The sequence below is a fragment of the Lolium perenne genome, chromosome 6 (assembly GCF_019359855.2).
Source record: "Lolium perenne isolate Kyuss_39 chromosome 6, Kyuss_2.0, whole genome shotgun sequence".
Lineage (NCBI taxonomy): Eukaryota > Viridiplantae > Streptophyta > Magnoliopsida > Poales > Poaceae > Lolium > Lolium perenne.
Window position 1 is genome coordinate 251507655 of NC_067249.2, and position 20072 is coordinate 251527726.

General features: G+C 47.7%; 2 protein-coding genes across 2 annotated transcripts; both read right to left on the reverse strand.

Moving 5' to 3' along the window:
- Positions 1 to 6494: 6494 nt before the first annotated feature.
- On the reverse strand, positions 6495 to 9964 carry LOC127305145 (uncharacterized). The gene is made up of 8 exons (XM_051335525.1): positions 9664 to 9964; positions 9032 to 9188; positions 7682 to 7984; positions 7546 to 7589; positions 7401 to 7463; positions 7141 to 7273; positions 6997 to 7060; positions 6495 to 6919 (listed from the first exon to the last, which is right to left on the reverse strand). Exons 2-7 carry the CDS (start codon positions 9162 to 9164, stop codon positions 7005 to 7007), a joined length of 732 nt encoding a protein of 243 aa, XP_051191485.1. The 5' UTR covers positions 9165 to 9188; positions 9664 to 9964; the 3' UTR covers positions 6495 to 6919; positions 6997 to 7004.
- A 1305-nt stretch (positions 9965 to 11269) lies between these two features.
- Positions 11270 to 12331, reverse strand: LOC127305146 (ethylene-responsive transcription factor ERF003). The gene is made up of 2 exons (XM_051335526.2): positions 12059 to 12331; positions 11270 to 11959 (listed from the first exon to the last, which is right to left on the reverse strand). The coding sequence occupies exons 1-2, from the start codon at positions 12139 to 12141 to the stop codon at positions 11545 to 11547; spliced, it is 498 nt and encodes a 165-aa protein (XP_051191486.1). The 5' UTR covers positions 12142 to 12331; the 3' UTR covers positions 11270 to 11544.
- Between the last annotated feature and the right edge of the window lie 7741 nt (positions 12332 to 20072).

Genomic DNA, 20072 nt, shown 5'->3' on the forward strand with positions numbered 1-20072 from the left:
AATGAAAAGTACGCAATTTACTTTCCGAACTATATTTTTGCTGTTTTTGGAAAATATGAGAAATTACGAGTTCGAAACGGAGTGGAAAGGACGCACGAGGGGGTGCCACCATAGGGCGGCGCGGCTGACACAGGCCCGCGCCGGCCTATGGTTTGGCCGCCCCGTCGCCCCTTTCCGACTCTGGTTCGATCTGGTATTTTCCGTTTGTCGTGAAAAATTTTGCTATATAATCCCCCGGACCCCTGGAGGTCCGTATATCGTGTTTTCGACGTGTTTTGTTTCGAGCTGTTTCTGCCAGGATCTGTTTTCGGTCTAGAAGCACCATGGTCTCCAAAAACAAGGGCAAGGAGTTTCCGGATGAAGATGATCGAGATCTTGGGTGGAAAGAGGAAGACAAGGACGTCAAGAAAGAAGATGAAGAAGAGGTGGAGGAAGATTCGCGCGCACATCCGCGTGCTACCATCGCAAGCATCAAGGTGGTGGACAACCCTTTTAGTGCAAACAAGAGCGCAAGAATTCGCACGGGAGGAGCGGTTCCACGTCATCACCTAGCTCCGAGAACATCTCCATCAGGCACTCATCACCCCTTCCACAATCTAATTTTCAATAATCAAATTGAAGGGACTCCCAAGGCAGCATTGCCTAGCCAATGGGATATAGATCGCTCTAACACTGCAGGAGAGAAGGAGCCTGAGGCTGAAGAATGGGGAAATAACTCCAAGAGCTGGGACTCGCCATCAGACAGACTCTTTAACCGCGTCGAGCACAACTCAGAGATGATTCGCAATCTCATATACAGGATTGACGAGCTTCAGGAGCTTATTGAGAAGCTTGTCAGGAATTCATCACCACCATCGCCGAAGGAGTAATTCATCATCGGTATAGGCATCCCCTTGGTTTGTTCCAAGCTTGGGGGAGTGCCGCGGTATCACGTTATCACTACCTTTTACTTTTATTGTCAAGTAGTGTCATATCATGAGTAGGGAAGTTATCATATAAGATGGGTTGCGTTTGGAAGTATCTCTCCTTTAGTTGGTTGTCTATGTATCCCTTGGTATGAGTTATCGTTATGGAATATTAATGAGAAGTCTTATCATTTACATATTGCACATCCTATTCTAGTTTGCAATCTGTACTATATGATTCACCTTGTTATTAGTATTGGTATCACTTTGGGAGCATTGAATAAATCTATTTGGTTTTGGCAAACTTAGCATTGGTCAATAGCAACAACACTTTGAGGTTTAAATAGAAAAGAGAAATACATGTAGATGTTTCATTGTCTTTCTTGTTAGCTCATAGCTTATTATTCTGAAGTTAAAATTGTTTGTACTTACAAGGAAGATGCATGATTGTTTCTATCACATGTATGTTTGTTTGTTTCCCTCGACTCTTATGCTTGCTAATTAACCTTGCTAGCCAAAGACCTGTACTGAGAGGGAATACTTCTCGTGCATCCAAACCTTAACCCAAACCTATGTCATTTGTGTCCACCATACCTACCTACTAAATGGTATTTTCTGCCATTCCAAGTAAATACTTCATGTGCTACCTTTAAATAATTCAAAACTTAGTATCTCTTATTTGTGTCAATGTTTCATAGCTCATGAGGAAGTATGTGGTGTTTTATCTTTCAATCTTGTTGGGCAACTTCCACCAATGGACTAGTGGCTTCACCCGCTTATCCAATAAGTTTGCAAAAAGAGCTGGCAATGGGATTCCCAGTCCCAAATTAATTAAATTAAATAGACACTCCTCCATGGTATGTGATTGATGGACGGCACCCGAAGGATTCGGTTAGCCATGGCTTGTGTAAGCAAAGGTTGGGGGGAGTGTCATCATCATAATAAAGCTAAAATAAAAAGGCACTCCTTCATGGTATGAGATTGTTGGCGGCACCCGAGGATTCGGTTAGCCATGGTTTGTGAAAGAAAGGTTGGAAGGAGTGCCACACAAAATGAAAATAATATGGGAGCCGCTCTTAGGAGGTTGTCTGGCAAGGGGGTTAGAGTACCCGCTACCAGTCGTTGACAACAACAAACACCTCTAAAAATGTTACTTTTATTCTCTTTATATGATTGCAAAACTGAAAAAGCTCTAGCACATGATTTAATCCCTGTTTCCCTCTGCGAAGGGCCTGTCTTTTACTTTATGTTGAGTCAGTAAACCTATTTCCCTCCATCTCAAGCAAGCATTTGAGTAGTTGTGATCAAACCATTATATTGTGATTTGCTACATCATGTCTTTTATTCTTCTTTGTTTAGTACAAGTTTTATCTGAATGAATATAGCTTTGCAAGTTATCAATGATTATGAGAAGACCATTACGATTGAGTATGCAAGTTGTGCCTTATAAACTTTAACATGAGAGCGCTGCTCAATGAGATAAATATAATCATTAATTGTTCTCGACCAAGAACGAAGTTTGCCATCACCAATCATGATTTCTCATGCACCTTTACTTGTGATTACCTTATACTTGTTTCAATATGAGTTATAAGAGGTTGTTTACTATAATGTCCTGTGTGAATGAATATGATGCTTCTTGTCCGTATTTTATTCATCGACTCTTCACTCCATAAACATGTGGTCATGTCTATCGAGCTCAGTTTCGCTTGGGGACAAGCGAAGTCTAAGCTTGGGGGAGTTGATACGTCCAATTTGCATCACTATTTTATATCATAATTTCTTTGTTATTCATTGATATATTTCATATTGGGACACAATACTTATGTTATTTCATCTATTTTGCATGTTTCATCATTATTGGAGGATCGAACACGGAGCCGAGATTCTGCTGGAAAAAGCACCGTCAGAACGCAATATTTCGGAAGATCAACTCTGGAAGGAAATTATACCAAAAATCCTATTTTTCAAGATGACGAAGGAAGCCAGAAGGAGGAGCCAGGAGCAGCCAGGGTGGGCCCACACCCTAGGGCGGCGCGGCCCAGGCCCTGGCCGCGCTGGCCTGTGGTGTGGAGGGCCCACGACCCCTTTCGCCTCCTTTTCTTCGCCAAACCCTTCGTCCGAAGACCTAAGCCACGAGAGGGTACCTCGCGAAGAGTTACAACCGCCTCTGCGGGGCGGAGAACACCGAGAGAGAAAAGAGCTCTCCGGCGGGCGAGGAATCCGCCGGGAAATTCCCCTCGGGAGGGGAAATCGACGCCATCGTCACCGTCATCGAGCTGGACATCATCGCCATCACCATCATCATCATCTCCACCATCATCACCGCCGTCATCACCGCTGGACACCGTCACCGCCGTAGCAATTTGGGTTTGATCTTGATTGTTTGATAGGGGAAACTCTCCCGGTATCGATTTCTACTTGTTGTTGATGCTATTGAGTGAAACCATTGAACCAAGTTTATGTTCAGATTGTTATTCATCATCATATCGCCTCTGATCATGTTCCGTATGATGTCTTGTGAGTAGTTCGTTTAGTTCTTGAGGACATGGGTGAAGTCTAAATGTTAGTAGTGAACTATGGTTGAGTAATGTTCAATGGTGTGATATTTAAGTTGTGGTGTTATTCTTCTAGTGGTGTCATGTGAACGTCGACTACATGACACTTCACCATTTATGGGCCTAGGGGAATGCATCTTGTACTCGTTTGCCAATTGCGGGGTTGCCGGAGTGACAGAAACCTAAACCCCCGCTGGTATATCGATGCAGGAGGGATCGCGAGGATCTCGTAGTTTAAGGCTGTGGTTAGATTTATTCTTAATTACTTTCTTGTAGTTGCGGATGCTTGCAAGGGGTATAATCACAAGTATGTATTAGTCCTAGGAAGGGCGGTACATTAGCATAGGTTCACCCACACAACACTTATCACAACAATGAAGATTATTTAGCCGCATGTAGCGAAAGCACTAGACTAAAATCCCGTGTGTCCTCGAGAACGTTTGGTCATTATAAGTAAACAAACCGGCTTGTCCTTTGTGCTAAAAAGGATTGGGCCACTCGCTGCAATTGTTACTCTCGCACTTTACTTACTCGTACTTAATTCAACTGTTACATCAAACCCCCCTGATTACTTGTCTGTGAGCATTTACAGTGAATCCTTCATCGAAACTGCTTGTCAACACCTTCTGCTCCTCGTTGGGATCGACATTCTTACTTATCGAAGATACTACGATACACCCCCTATACTTGTGGGTCATCAACGCACCTCGTCACGGCGCTCTCGGCCCTCGCGTGGCACGGGGGGACCGGCACGCGAGGTACCAGCCTCCTCCATGCAAGTGTGCATCCGGCCATGGCACGGCCGGTTTCCCTCCGAGAGGCGGGGCGCGAACTTGATGCGGATGTACCGCCCGACCCACGGTTTCTTGCCGGACCGCGAGCCGCTAGCCTCGTGGTAGTTTTTTGGTCTTGCGGAACGGACAACATTTCTTCCCCATGGTGTCAGTCGGGTGGATAGGGTGGACTCTGGCAAAGGTGTGGTCGAGGAAATGGGCGCCAACAGCGTTCCTTTAAGAGGCTCAAACGATATCTCGCATTCAATGTCCTACCACTGCGATGACGCCTAGCAGCGCACGCTCGCGGAAGCCGAGGCGCACCATTATCGCGGCCCTGAAAAGCTGCAGCGCGGCCGCCCGAAAGTTATGCCGTAGAAGACGAAGTATTTGTGCCCCTACCATGCGGGTCCGTGCGAGGACCGGACGGATGACCGCTGCGTCCGGGCAGCGCCCGCAGAGATACAAACCTGGCGGATTTTTTCGCTACGGACGGCCCGGTCACTATGGGTTGTCCCGCTGAAGCCCGTAATAGACGCATTTTCGGCACATGCGGACGCAAACCGTCGCTCAGCGTCCGTTTGCGTCGCCCCATTGGATGAGCGACGGTTTGCATCGGCCCATTGGAGATGCCCTAAGGGCCATTTCTTTTGAGCTTCTAGAGCTGCTTCTAGGTGCCAAACCGGAGAAGCCCAAAAGAAGTGTCCAGCTTTTGTCTTGCTTATTCTGGCCGAGAAGCCAGCCCACAGTGCAAATCCATAAACTCCTCCGGACCAGTTTCCCGAGCTTCTCCAAACGTAAGCCGAACCGGTATGTCAACGTCCCCCTGGAATTGAGTTCATTTTACAGGAAATGCCACTCCAAAGGAGTTGTCGGTTACCGAACGAAAAGGAAAAAAGAAAAAAGAAAACGGAACCATCTCTCCGTATCGCTCATATCCCAAATCGTGGACGAGCCTCGCTAGGGTTCCACCACCGCCGCCGCCGTCCCGGCCCTGCCATGGCAACCAGCGCCCGCCCCGCCGCTGTCCTTTACGGCCGCAGCCAGCCCCGCACTAGCCGCTACCGGACCGCCCCCACAGCTACTCGCCGCGAGCCATCCTCCCGCAGCAAGGATCCGCCGCCGCCGGTTGACACCTCGGCCAGTTGATGACGACCCCTAGCCGGCGCCGCCCACAGCCTCTCCGCCTATCGCCGCTACAGCCCTCGCCCGCTCGCGACCGCATCTCCACCTGCAGCCCGGACTGGTGCCGCTGTCGAGGACAAGTTCCATCCGCCGCCGCTGCTGCCGGCTAGTCCATCTTTGGAGCTCCGCCCTCCAGTAAACTCGACCACACAAGCTGCATCCCACTGCCTGCTAGTACATCGTCACTCCGACTATGATTTTGTGAAATTTGTGATGCGTGGAGTGCAAAATTTGGGCCGGTGCCTCACTGTTTTGATGATGTGGAGATGTGATTTTGTGACATTTGTGATGGATACAATTTGATCTTGTGTTATAAAACTCAGAAACCTGCACATGTCGTTGTTTGATAATTTTATTTTGCAAACTGCAGTGTAAGCATTGCAACTTTATTCTGTTATAACCATTTTACATAGAATGGCATCACAAGAATGGTCTGGTTCTCATTTTCTTGCTTACATATGTGTAAAACAAACAACAATACAATATTAAGTATTGACAAAGGCACAATTGAATTTTGGGGGCTTTATAGTCTTTACACAACACAACACAAAAGATAGCTCAATTTTCATAAGCCGAAAAGAAGTGTCCAAGATAGTTTCTCGGAGCTTCTCCCCACCGGTGTTTCTCCCCACCGAAATTCATAAGCCGGCTTCTCTATAAGCATAAGCCCAAAAGAAGTGGCCCTAAGACATCTTTTATAAAACTCGATTTTCTTCAGAATAGTACTGTACTTCCCATGAAAGTTATCTGTCTACATTTTTTATGTATCCAGTAACTGTTTAATGTCTAAATAAATCCAAATTTAGATGAACTTAAGATACTCCAACGATAAAATTAGTTGAAGGGAGTATTTTTCTTGGCATGAAGGGAGTATTTGATAAAAATCGTTTAAACGGATATAAAGACACGGACCACACATCCTTTGACTACTCTCATTATGATTGCAGAATAACCTACGATCCAAATTAGTTGAAGCAGATTCACTGAATCCAGAAAGATTTTTGGTAAAATTTATACTACTAAATCCACGTCCACCATCTTATTCTCATGATACGATCTCGGAAACGAAGTCAAGTGTAAGATGCGTCGCAACTTGCAAATCAGAAAGATACAAATAGCAGACCCCCCTGATATACAAGGTACGCCATACACATAGCTAAATGGGACATTACAGCTCCATTTACAGCATCGACAGTATTACCTTGCCCATCTCATCTCATTACACAAGTCTTAATAACTGGGTAAATCACCAAGGCCGCACCAAAGATTCAGCTAATCTTCCTGGTGGCGAAGTTAACAACAGACAACACTGTGCCAAGGCACCTGACAAACGATCTCAGCTGACTGAAACCGGCGTCCTACAACAAGCTTCATCAAACTACACAAAAGGATACCTAATCCACACACACCGAACCTCGTCACGCTCTAAGGGTTGAGATGCTACGAACAGTCTGAATTAGTGGTTGAAGTTCTGATTAGTATCTCCCAGCTTCCCCTCCTGCAGTGGAAACAAAGGGTTAGCCATGAGCCAGATGCATAAAGGAAGACAGGGACTTGAGCTTTAAGCGTTCTTACTGCTGCTGCTACTGTAGAGGGCCTGTGGCATCACGAGGCGGCTCTTCACTTCCATTTCCAGATTCTGTAACATGTTATTATTATTATTTTAGTAGTAAAAAACAGCAACAAGAGATGGGTGTTGTATTAGGAGCAAGCATATACCAGTAATGGGTGCCAGATTTTCTTCTTTGTACACTCCAAGAGGTGACCCGTGCACAGATAAGAGCATCTCCCCGTTCTTGGGTACTCTTACAGTTTTCGGTGTCATGCCAAAAGACAGTCGGCTACTCGTAGCCTGTGCAGGATTATGTTACAACCAATACGTAAGCTTATAAGGCGATTCAAGACCAAACTATTCAGTTTGATCATCCAGATTTAAAATAATGAGATAACAGTTCATGTCTAGAGGGTAAAGCACAAACCCCAGGTGTCTGTAGAGAGTCCCCTGCTCCTGTCATTTCGCCATCGGGTAGCTCACTCCAAGTCTTCAAAGCAGCAGGGAATGGTTAAGTGTTGTGAAGGGCGCAGCAAAAATATCTGACTACAGCTATAGAAAGAAATACTTACAAAGTTGTTAAAATCAAAGGTGCTCTCGATGAAGTTCTTCTGCACTGCACACATCATACAAGGTGCGAAAAACATTCAACCCAGCTGCTTTGGTGCCTATAAGAGTAAATCATCAACAAACGGAAAGCGCTCGAACCTGAATCTGCCGAGAAATGGAAACCAGCAGCAGTTGCCAATGACGTGATCGAAGCTCGTGAAACCTTGTCATCCCTGTGGTCTCCATACATGTGATTATCCCACTCTTTCCACTTCAACTCAAGCTCGTCCTGCTTTTCATTCGGGACAACTGATACATTGGGCAAGTTCTCCTGAAAATATTGCAACGCACATGCTTCTTCTTGCTCCTTGGAAATGTAGGTTCGCACCAAGTGCAGCCGAGAAAGTACGCTCTCAACCTCTGCTGCTTGAATAGCTCTGATGGCAGCTTTCCGACGTTCAACTATTTATCGATGAGACTGGATTAGCATTGAAGTCCTGATCATTACGTTAAGTGAAGTGGCAGTGCTTCTAGTATGAAATGCATCCTTAATGTATTAAATACTGAGCAAGAAATATTGAGAAATTTTAAGTTGTTAACATTTAATAGCAAAAGGAGTAATCCCTTTACTAAGTGATAGTCAGAGTGGACAAGACGTATTAAAGCCAACTTCCATTACAATATTACTTTAGTATTCCCTCCGACCCATATTACTTGGTGCAGATTTAGTACAAAGTTGACCTAAACCTGCAACAAGTAATATGGATCAGAGGGAGTAATACTCTTCAATACCATATTTTATTTGCACTAGATTACAAACCTTGCCATTAACATTAAATTTCGAGTTCAACCTCGATTGCAGACTGAACTGCAAGTACAACAATAATGATGCCGTTGCATCTTTGTAAAAATTGTGGATGCTGCATCCTTCACAGCAAAGTCAGAATTAAGGAACGTTTCTTGCTTAATCAATACAATTTTTTAACTGATTCCTGCAAAAACAATTGAACCATTGCTTTCTACAGCTCAATATCTAATTTATGCAAAGAAGAAAAACTTGTACTAAAGCAGCCATGATTAGGGACTCCCCTTCTGGTGAATATAGGTAATTATATAATCTCCCGCATAGTTTCTATTTTCGATTAAGGAGCTCCCCGCTCCCGATTTCATATCATAATGGAACTGGTAAAAAAGGTCCACAAATGTACTGTCGACACAGGGATTCATCATTCATGCAATCACACCAAGCCCAAACACACACCACACTTAACCCCAAAACAAACAGTTTCACAAGCCGTTCCTACGAACCTATGAAAGAACTGAAGTATATTTAAACGTTTACATTGCAAAGCATCATTTCATCAGGGCAGCAAGTGATGTATCCTGCAACTCACAGGTCTGACTGATAGCTGCAAACTATAAAACCTAGATTGGATTTCAAAAATGCTGTGCAGGAGCAGGACAGGTGAGCAAGGAGCAGGGAGGGAGTTAGGGCTCAGAGACACTTACTCTCTTGGTCAGTGAGCCACCGCAGCTTCTCCTGCACGGGTGCGTCAGGGCCAGGCGGCTGTGGCGGTGGCGGTTGCTGCTGCTTGGTGGCGGCGGCAGCAGCCCCCTTTTTCCCCCGCTTCCTTGGCGGCATCGCCTTGTGCGTCGAGAGAAGATCCTGGGAAGAGAAATATGGGGAAAGAACAGAAAAACAAACATACTAATGTGAGCCTACTGTTCAAACTATATCCAAATCTGAGCACTTCTGAAATGTTAAAATGACATGTCAAGTTGCTGTTAGGAAATTTTGAACCGCCCAGACAAATATGAACAAAATACAGAAAAAAGCAAGCATACTAATATGAGCCTACTGTCAAATTTGAGATAAATCTGGGCAGGCGACGATACGAAATGACATCTGAAGTCGCTGTCCAGAAAGGTCCATACAGATTACTGATAGACAATGAGCATACAGCAGAGAGAATTCGTGTCCATCTCCTGCGACGGCGAATCCCATCACCCTAGATCCATTTCCCCGTGCTAGAGTTCATAGACAAAAAATCGCAGCACGCATGAAACCCTAACTCGTCCATCCAAATCAGAGTTCTAAACAGCAACCTAGGGCGCCGGAAAATGGAGCGAGGCGAGCTCACCTGAGAGAAATTGGGGCTGATTCGGACCGCTGCTGCTGGTCGCCGGGCGTCCCCGTTGCAACAGCCGGCGCGAACAGCGGAGGAGGTCGGCGGGCGGATGGTCGGAAGCGCGCGGAGGAGAGGACGGGGCGGGACGGGGGGCGACTAGGAGAGGGTTGGGTAGGACGGTGACCTACGGAGGATGACCGGAAGGGATGGTGGAGGACGGCCGGCCGGCGGGGAGAAGGCGGAGGAGGACCGTCGGACTGCGGCGGAGAGCGGTCGAGCGGGGCTGGACGAACATCAGTCGATGCGGTGTGGTTCTGTGTCTCTTTGGGTGAATTTTACTCAGGGGCAATTCTGTCTTTTTCCATCTCCAATTTCTCCACTCTTTTTGTTTTTGAACGGCGAAGCGGGGTTTTTTTTCTTCTTTTGAACAACTCAAGTACTCTGTACTCAACACAATTTATGTATCTGATACCATAGTTACGTCTGCAAGTATGAAAACTAGGGAAAGTTTTGGTTTTGCATTTTTTTTAGGGGATTGAGTTTCGCTATAAGACGGCATCGTTGTTGTGATGTGGCTAGGAGAGAATTTTAAACGAGAGAGGTCAGCATGGCTGCTCACATCAGGTTGTTCCTCCGCTCCAAATCAGTCGACTAAATGAAGGAAATACTTACTGCAACTACAAGTAAGTATATTTATAATGTGCACACCCATGTACATTGTTATTCTAGGATTTTGAATCATGATTATACTCCTAACTCGTGGAGAAAGTTATAAGGAAAATTTTACTTCTTCTACTTATAGCATTTACACATGTTATTCGGTAGGAGAAATTGCCTTTACATTCACAACCCGAAAGTTGGGGCAAACTGTCGGAGTTGTGGGCGTTGCCTCCTGCGCAGTTGGGAGGCTAGGAAACGAGCTGTGGTGATACGGAAAGATGAGCTCCTGCGAGGAGCAATTGATGGAGCGATTGTCTGAGCTCTCTGTTGCGCGAGATGGAACGAGAGGCGTGTTGGCGACGAACCAATTCGATCGACATAGCTGAGACATGTGCTGGCAATGGATAGAGTGAGAGATTGATTGGCAGAGGAGGACATGTTGGCGATGGATTGATTGATTTCGAATTTGTAGTTTAGTTCTTATAATTTGAAATATGGATGGTCTAAATGTAAAATGGTGTAAGCCTTTGCTTCCTTCAGATTTGGATGCCCCTACCCACCATGTCGAGGAACAGGGGATGTCTGTGTCACCATTTCAAGGAAACCGGTATCATGTGGTTTGGTCACTCGATCAGTAGATCGCGGCGTGCGTGACCACCAATGGGGACATGGGGTCAACAGAGTGGCGCTATTGTATCACTTGCCGTGCTGCCGTCTCTTCCTGAAGTGAAGTTCAGCGTTCAGGTCCTGATTCCATGTGAGGGGTTCTACCGGAGAGACACGCCTTGATGTTCGTATAATCGTACCACCTTTTCAGTGAAGCCTCGTTCCTGGTCCTGTCAAAGTGTCAATAAACCATCGGGAGCCCTGTCGATCTTGTGGCGCGAGCGCGACCCATCCCAAACAGATTTTACAGACGCATGGATTGACACCACAGAGGTAACTAAGCCGAGCACAGTGAAAAATAGGAAGGGCTCAAATTTGTTACTGTACTCTTCTGCCGCTAATACTAGGTACTGTACATCTACTGGTAGTGTGTTGTTGTAGAACAATTCTTAGACAGACTAACTAATCGGAGTTCTTCAGTCTTCATGTAGTTCGCTGAGGTACGCGCGTAGCAGAGATCTAGACACTGGACACGCACAGGAAAGTACGTACGTATGCAGACGCCGTGACCATTCTCCCGAAGGAAGAAACAGAGGAAGCAGAGCAGTCGCCGGAATATCTCTTGATCTAACGGTAGATCTCCATGGAGAAGTCGGAGTCCAGCAGCTCCTCGATCATCTGCTCCACGTGCTGCTCCTCCAGGTGCCGCCCGCCCCACCCCTCCGCGCCCGACGACGACGACGTCGTCGACAGCGACCCTGCATCGCCGACCAGCGGCATTGAGGCCGCTGCCTCCGCCGCGGAGGCCGCGGCTGCGGCGGCAGCCTCCCTCTGGCGCTGCGCCGCCTGCACGGACGCCAGGTTGAAGCGGTGGAGCTTGGTGACGAGCGCGGCGGAGAGGAACGACGAGGACGCGGCGGCGGCCGCCACGTGAGGGAAGTTGGTGCGCGCGCGCGGGCCGCACATGATCCGCGCCGCCTCGTCGTACGCCCGCGCCGCGTCCTCCGCCGTCTCGAACGTGCCCAGCCATATCCGCGTCTTCCTGCAACCAATCCAAGACATGGTCACCGTCAGCCATCGAGCGATCAAGAATCACTGCAAGCGCATGGGACAGATGGACGAGCGAGGGCGTCGGACGCACAGGAGAGGGTGGCGGATCTCGGAGACCCAGGATCCCCAGTGGCGCTGCCGCACGCCGCGGTACCGCTGCTGCGGCCTAGCCATTGCACTATCCTACGGCGGCGACGGTGCTGATCGCGGGCGCTGGAGGCTGTTCGGTGCAGCCCTCCTTCTTCGTCTTCGTCTTCTCGGTTGCTTCGTGCTCCTGTTGCTGACGTGAGAACGGAGAGCGGCCGGGCAAGCTGAGCTAGCGGGAGCAGTGGAGTGCGGCGGCGGTGCGTGAGCCATGGCGCGGGAGGTATAAATACCAGGGGGAATTAAAGCGCAGTGGGAATCTACGGGATATTTGGATGGCTGCTGGGTGGGGCCCACATGAATGGCCGATCGCTTCTACAGCATTGGTTGCATGTTCTCTGGGCCCTTTGGAAGAGGACGCTGGGCCCACCTGATATCTTTGCGTCTCTTTTGGTTTGATGACTGTTCCTCCTGCGGCGTCTCTTGCTTAACTTGGAGTAATTTCAGGTAAAAAAATAGAGTAATTCGTTGGTGCATATGCTTTTATTATTGGATAAAAAAGTAGTATGTTGAATAATTCCAAATAAAATATTCGCCTATATATATCTTGATATTTATGTTTGCGCGCAAAGTTCCACGAAAAACCGAATTTTCACACTGGATTTTTATTTTTTTTGCACACGATAATTTTTTTTTTCAAGAGCCGACTTTGCGTGGATATAGAACATCGACATGTATGTGTGTCATTTTTTGTTAGAGTTCTTTTTGATATTTTGAAACGCGTTTGAAACGTATTCTAAAAATCAGAAGCATATGCTCTTGGGTGCCAAAACGTCTATTTAGCTTAATTGAGTTGATATCATCAAAGTGATTGGTGACATAGAGATTCAGATGTCAAACTATAGCGATTCCCAATTCCAGCATAATTCCCATAGCATGACTTTTCCATGCAAATATAGATATTGACGTCTAGGTAGATAGATAGCCATGCGCGAGTTTTCATCCCCATGTTCGCTCTACGTACCGTGGCCATGGCATTTTCCGTGGCCACGGCTATGAACGTGCACACCGGACAAACGTGCTCACATGCAGCACCATGGAACCGGATTTGGTCGTGCGTGGTATCCAGAAGTCGCATACGATCGAGATAACTGTGTACTATGGCCTATCTAGCTACTGAATGTGCACGGGACACGGCACATGTGAGCTCCCATCCTCTAGGCTCTAGCTCGTACTACATGAAAAATGAGACGGTTGAGGAGAAACCACTGGCAGGTAGTGGCGGTATCTTGCTAAAAAATTCAGACCTAAGTAATTATTTTTTGTGAAACACGATCTGGCCTTTTTTCTAGGAAAAAGCTCAGCGGTCTATATTAATATTCATCAATAGTACAAAGAGCTCTATAAAAGTAGCAGCAATTACGGATTGGCTCTTGGATCACATAGCAAACACTACAAGCACTACAACGAGCGGAGAGCGTGTTGCCGTCCTCGCCCTACCTCAATGTAGCCGGTCAAAAGCTTGTCATAGTAGAGCTTGTTATATTCGACATACGAAAAGTTGTTATGCTAAAACTCCAAAGGTCAACATGCCAGAGCAACAATCATTGCCAAAGATAAAAATAATAAGTTGGAATGGCCTGACTTGCAACCATGAAACCTGACACACGAACACCGCCCAGATCTGAAAAGATCCGCCCAAAAGACAACTTCACACGCCCTCTACCAGCACTAGGCTGTTAGCGTCCTAGGTCCAACTCCAACCACGCACTCGTGTCGCATTCATGCAGCCCACAAGGAAAGAGCATTTTCCATCCAAAAGATCGATCTGGTAGGAGGATGGCTACTCTCCCTTATAAGTTGGGCGTAATACCCTCCCGCTATCGAGGTGGAACTAAAATCAATAACTACGTACGCCTACTATCATAACATAGGCATACATCACGAACGGGCCGGGATAGACCAAGTAGGACCTCATTCTCAGCCTAGTAGTTAATAACTACAACCCTTGTTACGTAGGTCGATCATGGCTGATGAGCATGTATGCATCTGAAACCTTCAGATTGTTGAAAGAACATGGAGGCCACATTAAGGGCCACTGGCCTACGCAGATAGCCACATCATGCATGGATAGGCGGCGAGCGCTAGCCACTGGCCTTCCACATGCGAAATTTTCCTATTCATTGAGGGCGCCAACTAGGCAACTTGCCATGCATGTGTGAGGACGTATGGATGTTCTCTACCGGGAAAAGTCAAGCAAGCTGAGGTAGGCATGGTCTGGACTCAGGACTCGATCGGTTCCAGGCACTGGTGGCTCATACGAGTAGCAGGCACTAGCTAGGCACTGATCAGCAGTTTGCAAGTTGCTCAGCTCATGTGCACCACCACCACACGGGACACACAACCAAAAATGTAGATCAGCTGTGCATACTAAGCGCTGACGTTGCACGCATGCATGCACCACAAAGCCATGCATGCTGCTAAATTTTCAAACCCTTTGTTGGTGGGCACTGATAAACGGTAAAGTGAGTGAAAATGGGGAAAAAATGGCTCTCTTTTCTCTTATAATTGAGAAAATAATGCGTTAGACCCTTTTTTTCACAACATGGTATCGTGCTATCTAGCACGGCGACATTTTTTCCGTTGTCACGTGCAGTGGAACTCGAGCAAGTAGCCAAAAATCAGTTTAGAGCTTGGGTTATTGGTTGCCCGATATTTTTCAAAATTTAAAAACTTGATTTCAAAGTTTGAAAAAAATCCAATAAAAATTCTAAATGTAGCCAACCATGTACGCAACGAGCGTGAATTTTTTTGGTGCAAAATACCTTGTATTCTATGCTCATAAAATTGAGAAATCTGATCAATTTTAGAAGCAAGATTTTGCATTGTTCACAACACCTACTCCCTCTGATTCAGTTTACAAAGCATGCACACGTAAAATAAGAAAAAAAGATTGAACATTAATTTGGTCAACAAAATATAAACTATATAACACGAAAGTTATACCATTCATTTAAAAAAATATGAATTCAATAGTACAATTTTTGTGGCATATATCTCATGTTTTATTGATAATATTGGTGGTCATTTTTTTCTTAAACTACGTGCATGATTTACAAACTGAACCCGAGGGAGTAGATCTAAACTTCTGTCATTTTTGCCGAGACTAAAATACAAATTTTCTATATTAAATATTTGCATATGTAGTAGTAAAGTACAACATTGGTTCCAGTAATTTTTGAAACTCTGGAATTGAATTTTTGAATTTTGAAAATATAGGGCTACCTGCAGCCCGTGCTCCAAAATGCTGCACTCTGCAAATAGTTACAACTTACAAGTGGTGTATACAAGATCTTGAGACTTGCAGCTAGGCCTACAGCAGCATAGTATAACCTCTCGTAGCTGCAGGTCTGGACAAGCCCAGCTCCCAGCTGCACTCATGCGGCCTTGTCCTGTTAGGCAGCTGCAGGTACTATATACCCAAGGCTTTCATCACGGCACCATCTTCCATGGTAGCTCTGCTCTGCCATACAGGCGTCGGAAATTCAAAAGCTTATCTTGGCGTCTCTCCTCCTAATCAGATGCGAGGCAGTTGGTCAAGCTGCATGCAGAGATATTTTTGTCTTCGGTTTACCGATGCGTAGCAGCCTGGATCACACTGAAATTGACCATGCGCGACCATCTGTTAGGGCATCTCCAACCGGGCGACCCATCCCGCGCCCGCGCGTCCGGATGGGTCGAAACGGACAAAAACCCGGCCCAACGCAGGGACGCACCGCAAAAGCGGACGGCCGCGGCGTCCGGAACGACGCAAACCCGGCCCAAATCTGGGCTAGGTTTGCGTGGCCGCGGATGGCACGCGCCGTCCGTTCGCGTCCGCGCGCTGGTCGCCTCGTCTCCCTTGGGCCCACCTGTCGGTGACCAGGGAGTCTAATAAATGGGGACTTGAGGGGATCTGGCCCTCCACTCCAGTCCCCACTCCACTCCCCGAGCAAAACCGCCGCCATGGCCCCGAAGCGACGGTTCGCTCCCGGAGCCAATGACGACGAGGCCAGCAACAGTCGGCGTCCGCCGCCGACGCTGCGGGCCGGAGGGAACCGCGGCGGCCTCCACATCGGAGAGGCACCCCGCACCGCCGCCTCTCCTCATCGAGCCCAACCCGGAGTCCTCGGAGGAGGACCCGGACCTCCGCGCCGCCCTCATCATCTCGGCGGCAGAGGAGGAGGCGAAATGGCCGCACCTCCATGCGGCCATTCGCACCTCCGAGATGGAGGAGGCGGCCCGGCAGGAGGTCGAGGAGGCGGAGGGCTGGGAGCTCTACGCCCAGGCCCGCCAGGCGTGACGGGAGGAGGAGGAGGAGGCGGCGCGGCGGGAGGAGGCCAGGCGCCGCGCCGACGAGCGCCGCCGCCGGGAGGACGGTGCCGCCGGCTGGAGGAGGCGGCGCCGGGAGGCCGTGCGCCGCCGGCGCGAGAGGCGGCGGCGCCTCCGGGAGGAGGCGGCGCGGGTGGCTCCGGACCCCCACTCGCCGTGGGAGGAGGCCACTGTGGTCTCCGTGGCCGCAGCCCCGGCGCGGTCGAGCCACAACAGCGCCTCGCCGCCCGGGGAAGTCGTCCACGACGACGACGTCGCCGACGACGCCCACAGGGGCTAGGCGACGCACCGGCGGCCACCGCGCCGCCGACCAAACCCTACTAGAGGGTTTTTAAATTAGTTTAAATTAAAAAACCCATATAGGGGCTTCTTTTGTTAGTTTAATTTGCCCAAAATAGGGCTATGTACTAAATTTGCCCAAAATAGGGCATATGTTTAATCAAATATAGTTTAAATTTGCCATTTTCATTTTGTTTTCGTGTTTCTCCAATTTGCGATGTGTCCGCGCGTTGGACGCAGCGCGCGACCCAAACGGACACGCGGACGCGGGGCGCTGTCCGCGTGTCCGGGCGGCGACCCAAACAGCCCAAAACGGACGGCTCAGTGCGTCCGTTTGGGTCGCCCGGTTGGAGATGCCCTTACGTACGCATAGTGCATGTATGGATTGATGGATGGGTATGCACGTACTAGAACGCCGCGAATCCAGCCGCGTGATGGGACCCGTGATCCGGCTGACATGCATAAAATATGATGTAAAATGGTATACTCCCTCCATCCTATGAAGTTTATCTAAGATTTATCAAAAGTTGAATGTATCTAGATTAGATGCTATTATTTTAACAAATATTACACAATATTCACGGGATGGAGGGAGTATGTGGTGAGAAATATTGCTTCTAAAAGATAATCTTTTAATTATGGAAATACAAACCCCTTTTTCAACTTCCTCTTCGCTTCACCTCATATGTGACACTACTAAGATATCACTACCAATGATCATGGAGTCCCAACCTACTTAATTAACCAGCCCACGACAGCTGGTTAGTTGCTGGACTTCAATCGAAACGAAGTCTTCTAGAGTAGTGTAGAGAGATGGTTAGTTTTCCACCACGACAGCGAGAAACAGCTTACTCGATACTCCCTCAATTTCATAATTCTTATCATGGTTTTAGCATAAATTTAAATTACGATCCATGGCAAGTACTAAATAGCTACTCTCAAAAAAAGCATTTTTAGAAGTAGTTGTTTGGCACCAAAGTATTTTTAAAGTATTCTTAAAATATTTTAGTTTCTAAAATACTGAAGTATTAAATACTTCAAGGTGTTTGGATCCAACGAATACTATGGTTTTAAAAACTGAAGCATTTTCTAAAACTGCATTTTTTTGCCCTATTGAAAACTTCAGTCCTAAGTCCTAACCTCTTCTTTTTTCTAAACTGAAGTATTTCCCTGCAGGCACCACTACAGGAGAACAGGGCTTTGCCGTGCAGCCTAAACGCACGGCAAAGGTCCAAATCGGCTCGGCAACGCCTTTGCCGTGCGGCCGTGCACGGCAAAGAATGCACGGCAACGACCCGCCCGGCAAAGAGGCCTTTGCCGTGTGCTGCGGGAAAATCGCACGGCAACGCCTTTGCCGTGCGACCCAGCTTTGCCGTGCGCCATCCCTGCTTTGCCGTGCAGATTTCTTTGCCGTGCGGCTGAAATGGTTGCCGTGCGGCGATCTTTGCCGTGCGCTCCGCCTCCAACCCGCACGGCACAGGGTGGGCTTTGCCGTGTGCTTCACCAACACCCCGCACGGCAAAGAAACAGACCAGCACACAGGGCGCAGCGCAGTGCACAGCTGGAGGCTCTTTGCCGTGTGTGTGTGCACGGCAAAGAAGGCCTTTGCCGTGTGCTTGTTTCTTTGCCGTGTGCATATGCACGGCAAAGATGCTGACAAAATTCCAGAATTTCCCTGCTTCCCCATTAATCCCTGCATATGCAATTCACAAATACCAATAATCATCCAGATACACATATAGCACAATATATAGAGTATTTGCATCATCAACAACAAAGTTCATACACGAGTAGTCCAACAAAGTCCATACAATAGTTCCAAGTCACATAATTAGTTCATACAACAAGTAGTCCAACATCAACAACAAAGTCTCCAACATAGAATGTTCCAAGTCGCACAACAAGTTCATACACAAGCAACATCAACCTTCGCCACTTCCTTGTCCTTCTCCACTTCCTTGACCTTCTCCACCTCCTTGTCCTCCTATAAGTTCATAGATGCATAAGTGGCATGGAATGGCTAAAATTGACATGTAAGAACTAGGATTGACATGGAAGAAGTAGAATTGACATGGAATGGCTAAAATTGACATGGAAGAACTCGAATTGACATGGAATGGCTAAAATTGACATGTAAGAACTAGAATTGACATGGAAGAACTAGAATTGACATGGAATGGCTAAAATTGAACATAATCGCTAGAATTGACATGAAATGGCTAAAATTCAACATAATGGCTAAGGATGACATGGAATGGCTAAAATTAACATGGAATAGGTAAAATTGAACATAATGGCTAAAATTGACATGGTTGAATGGCTAAAATTCACAAGTGACATGGTATGGAAGAATTAGTGTAAGGGTATTTTACCCTTATCCATTATTTTGGTATCTATGACACCGTGCTAGAGTATTTGGACTAATACATGCCTACAAGATGACTTTCAGGTATTAGCCAAAGAGGTATGATGGTGTTGCAATGGAACAAAAAGGCAACGGGAGACCCCCCCAATTCGACGAAAAATCAGCTAGTTTTTCTGAGCCAGGCCGGTCACAGATCCGGTTGGACCGGCCCTGGCACCGGGCAGCCCGGTCGCCAACCGGACCCTGAACCGGTGCCATCCGGGCGACATCCAGTAAAGAAACGAAGCCATCCGGCGCGCGTCCGGTCACCAGCCCGGTTTCGGACCGGCTGCTCGGTCCACGGCCCGGCTCGACCGGGCGCTGACCGAGCGGCCCGGTCAGCAACCGGGTTCGGGCTGTGACATCCGGGCCACATCCAAGAAGCCCGAAGCCTGCCCGGTCAAGTCCGGTCAGCTCCGGTTGGAAACCGGCCGGCCCGATCTGTGGCCGGTCGACCGGCTGTGGACCGGCTTGTCCGGCGCAAAATCCGGTTGACCGGGTTTCTCGAAGAATCTGCGATGTGGCAAGTGACCAACGGCCGTATTTAGAAGAACACTATAAATAGGTCTTCTCCTACCTACGAACAGTTAGGCACTACACTACAAGCTGTTCTTGAGCTCTCTCTCTCATACTCCATTGCTAGAAACACCAAAAGCCTCGGATCTCCCTCCTCCTCCACCCAAACTCAAATCCCTCCGGGAATCATTAGAGGAGGACCCGATCTACCGTTCTTCCAAGCCAAATCTCATTCCCCCTTGTATTCATTGAGAAGCTTGCTTCCTAGGGTTCCTAGGAAACCCTAGGTAGGCAAGAGGAGTCCGGAAGCATCCGGGCTGTGGATTTGCTCCGGGCAAGATTGTGAAGGTTTGGAGGCTACCTCAAAGTCTACCACAAGTGAGTGAGCTATTCCTTCGTGGGATAGGCTCCGGAGAATAGGGTGAGCCTTCGTGGCGCGGGGAATCCTTCG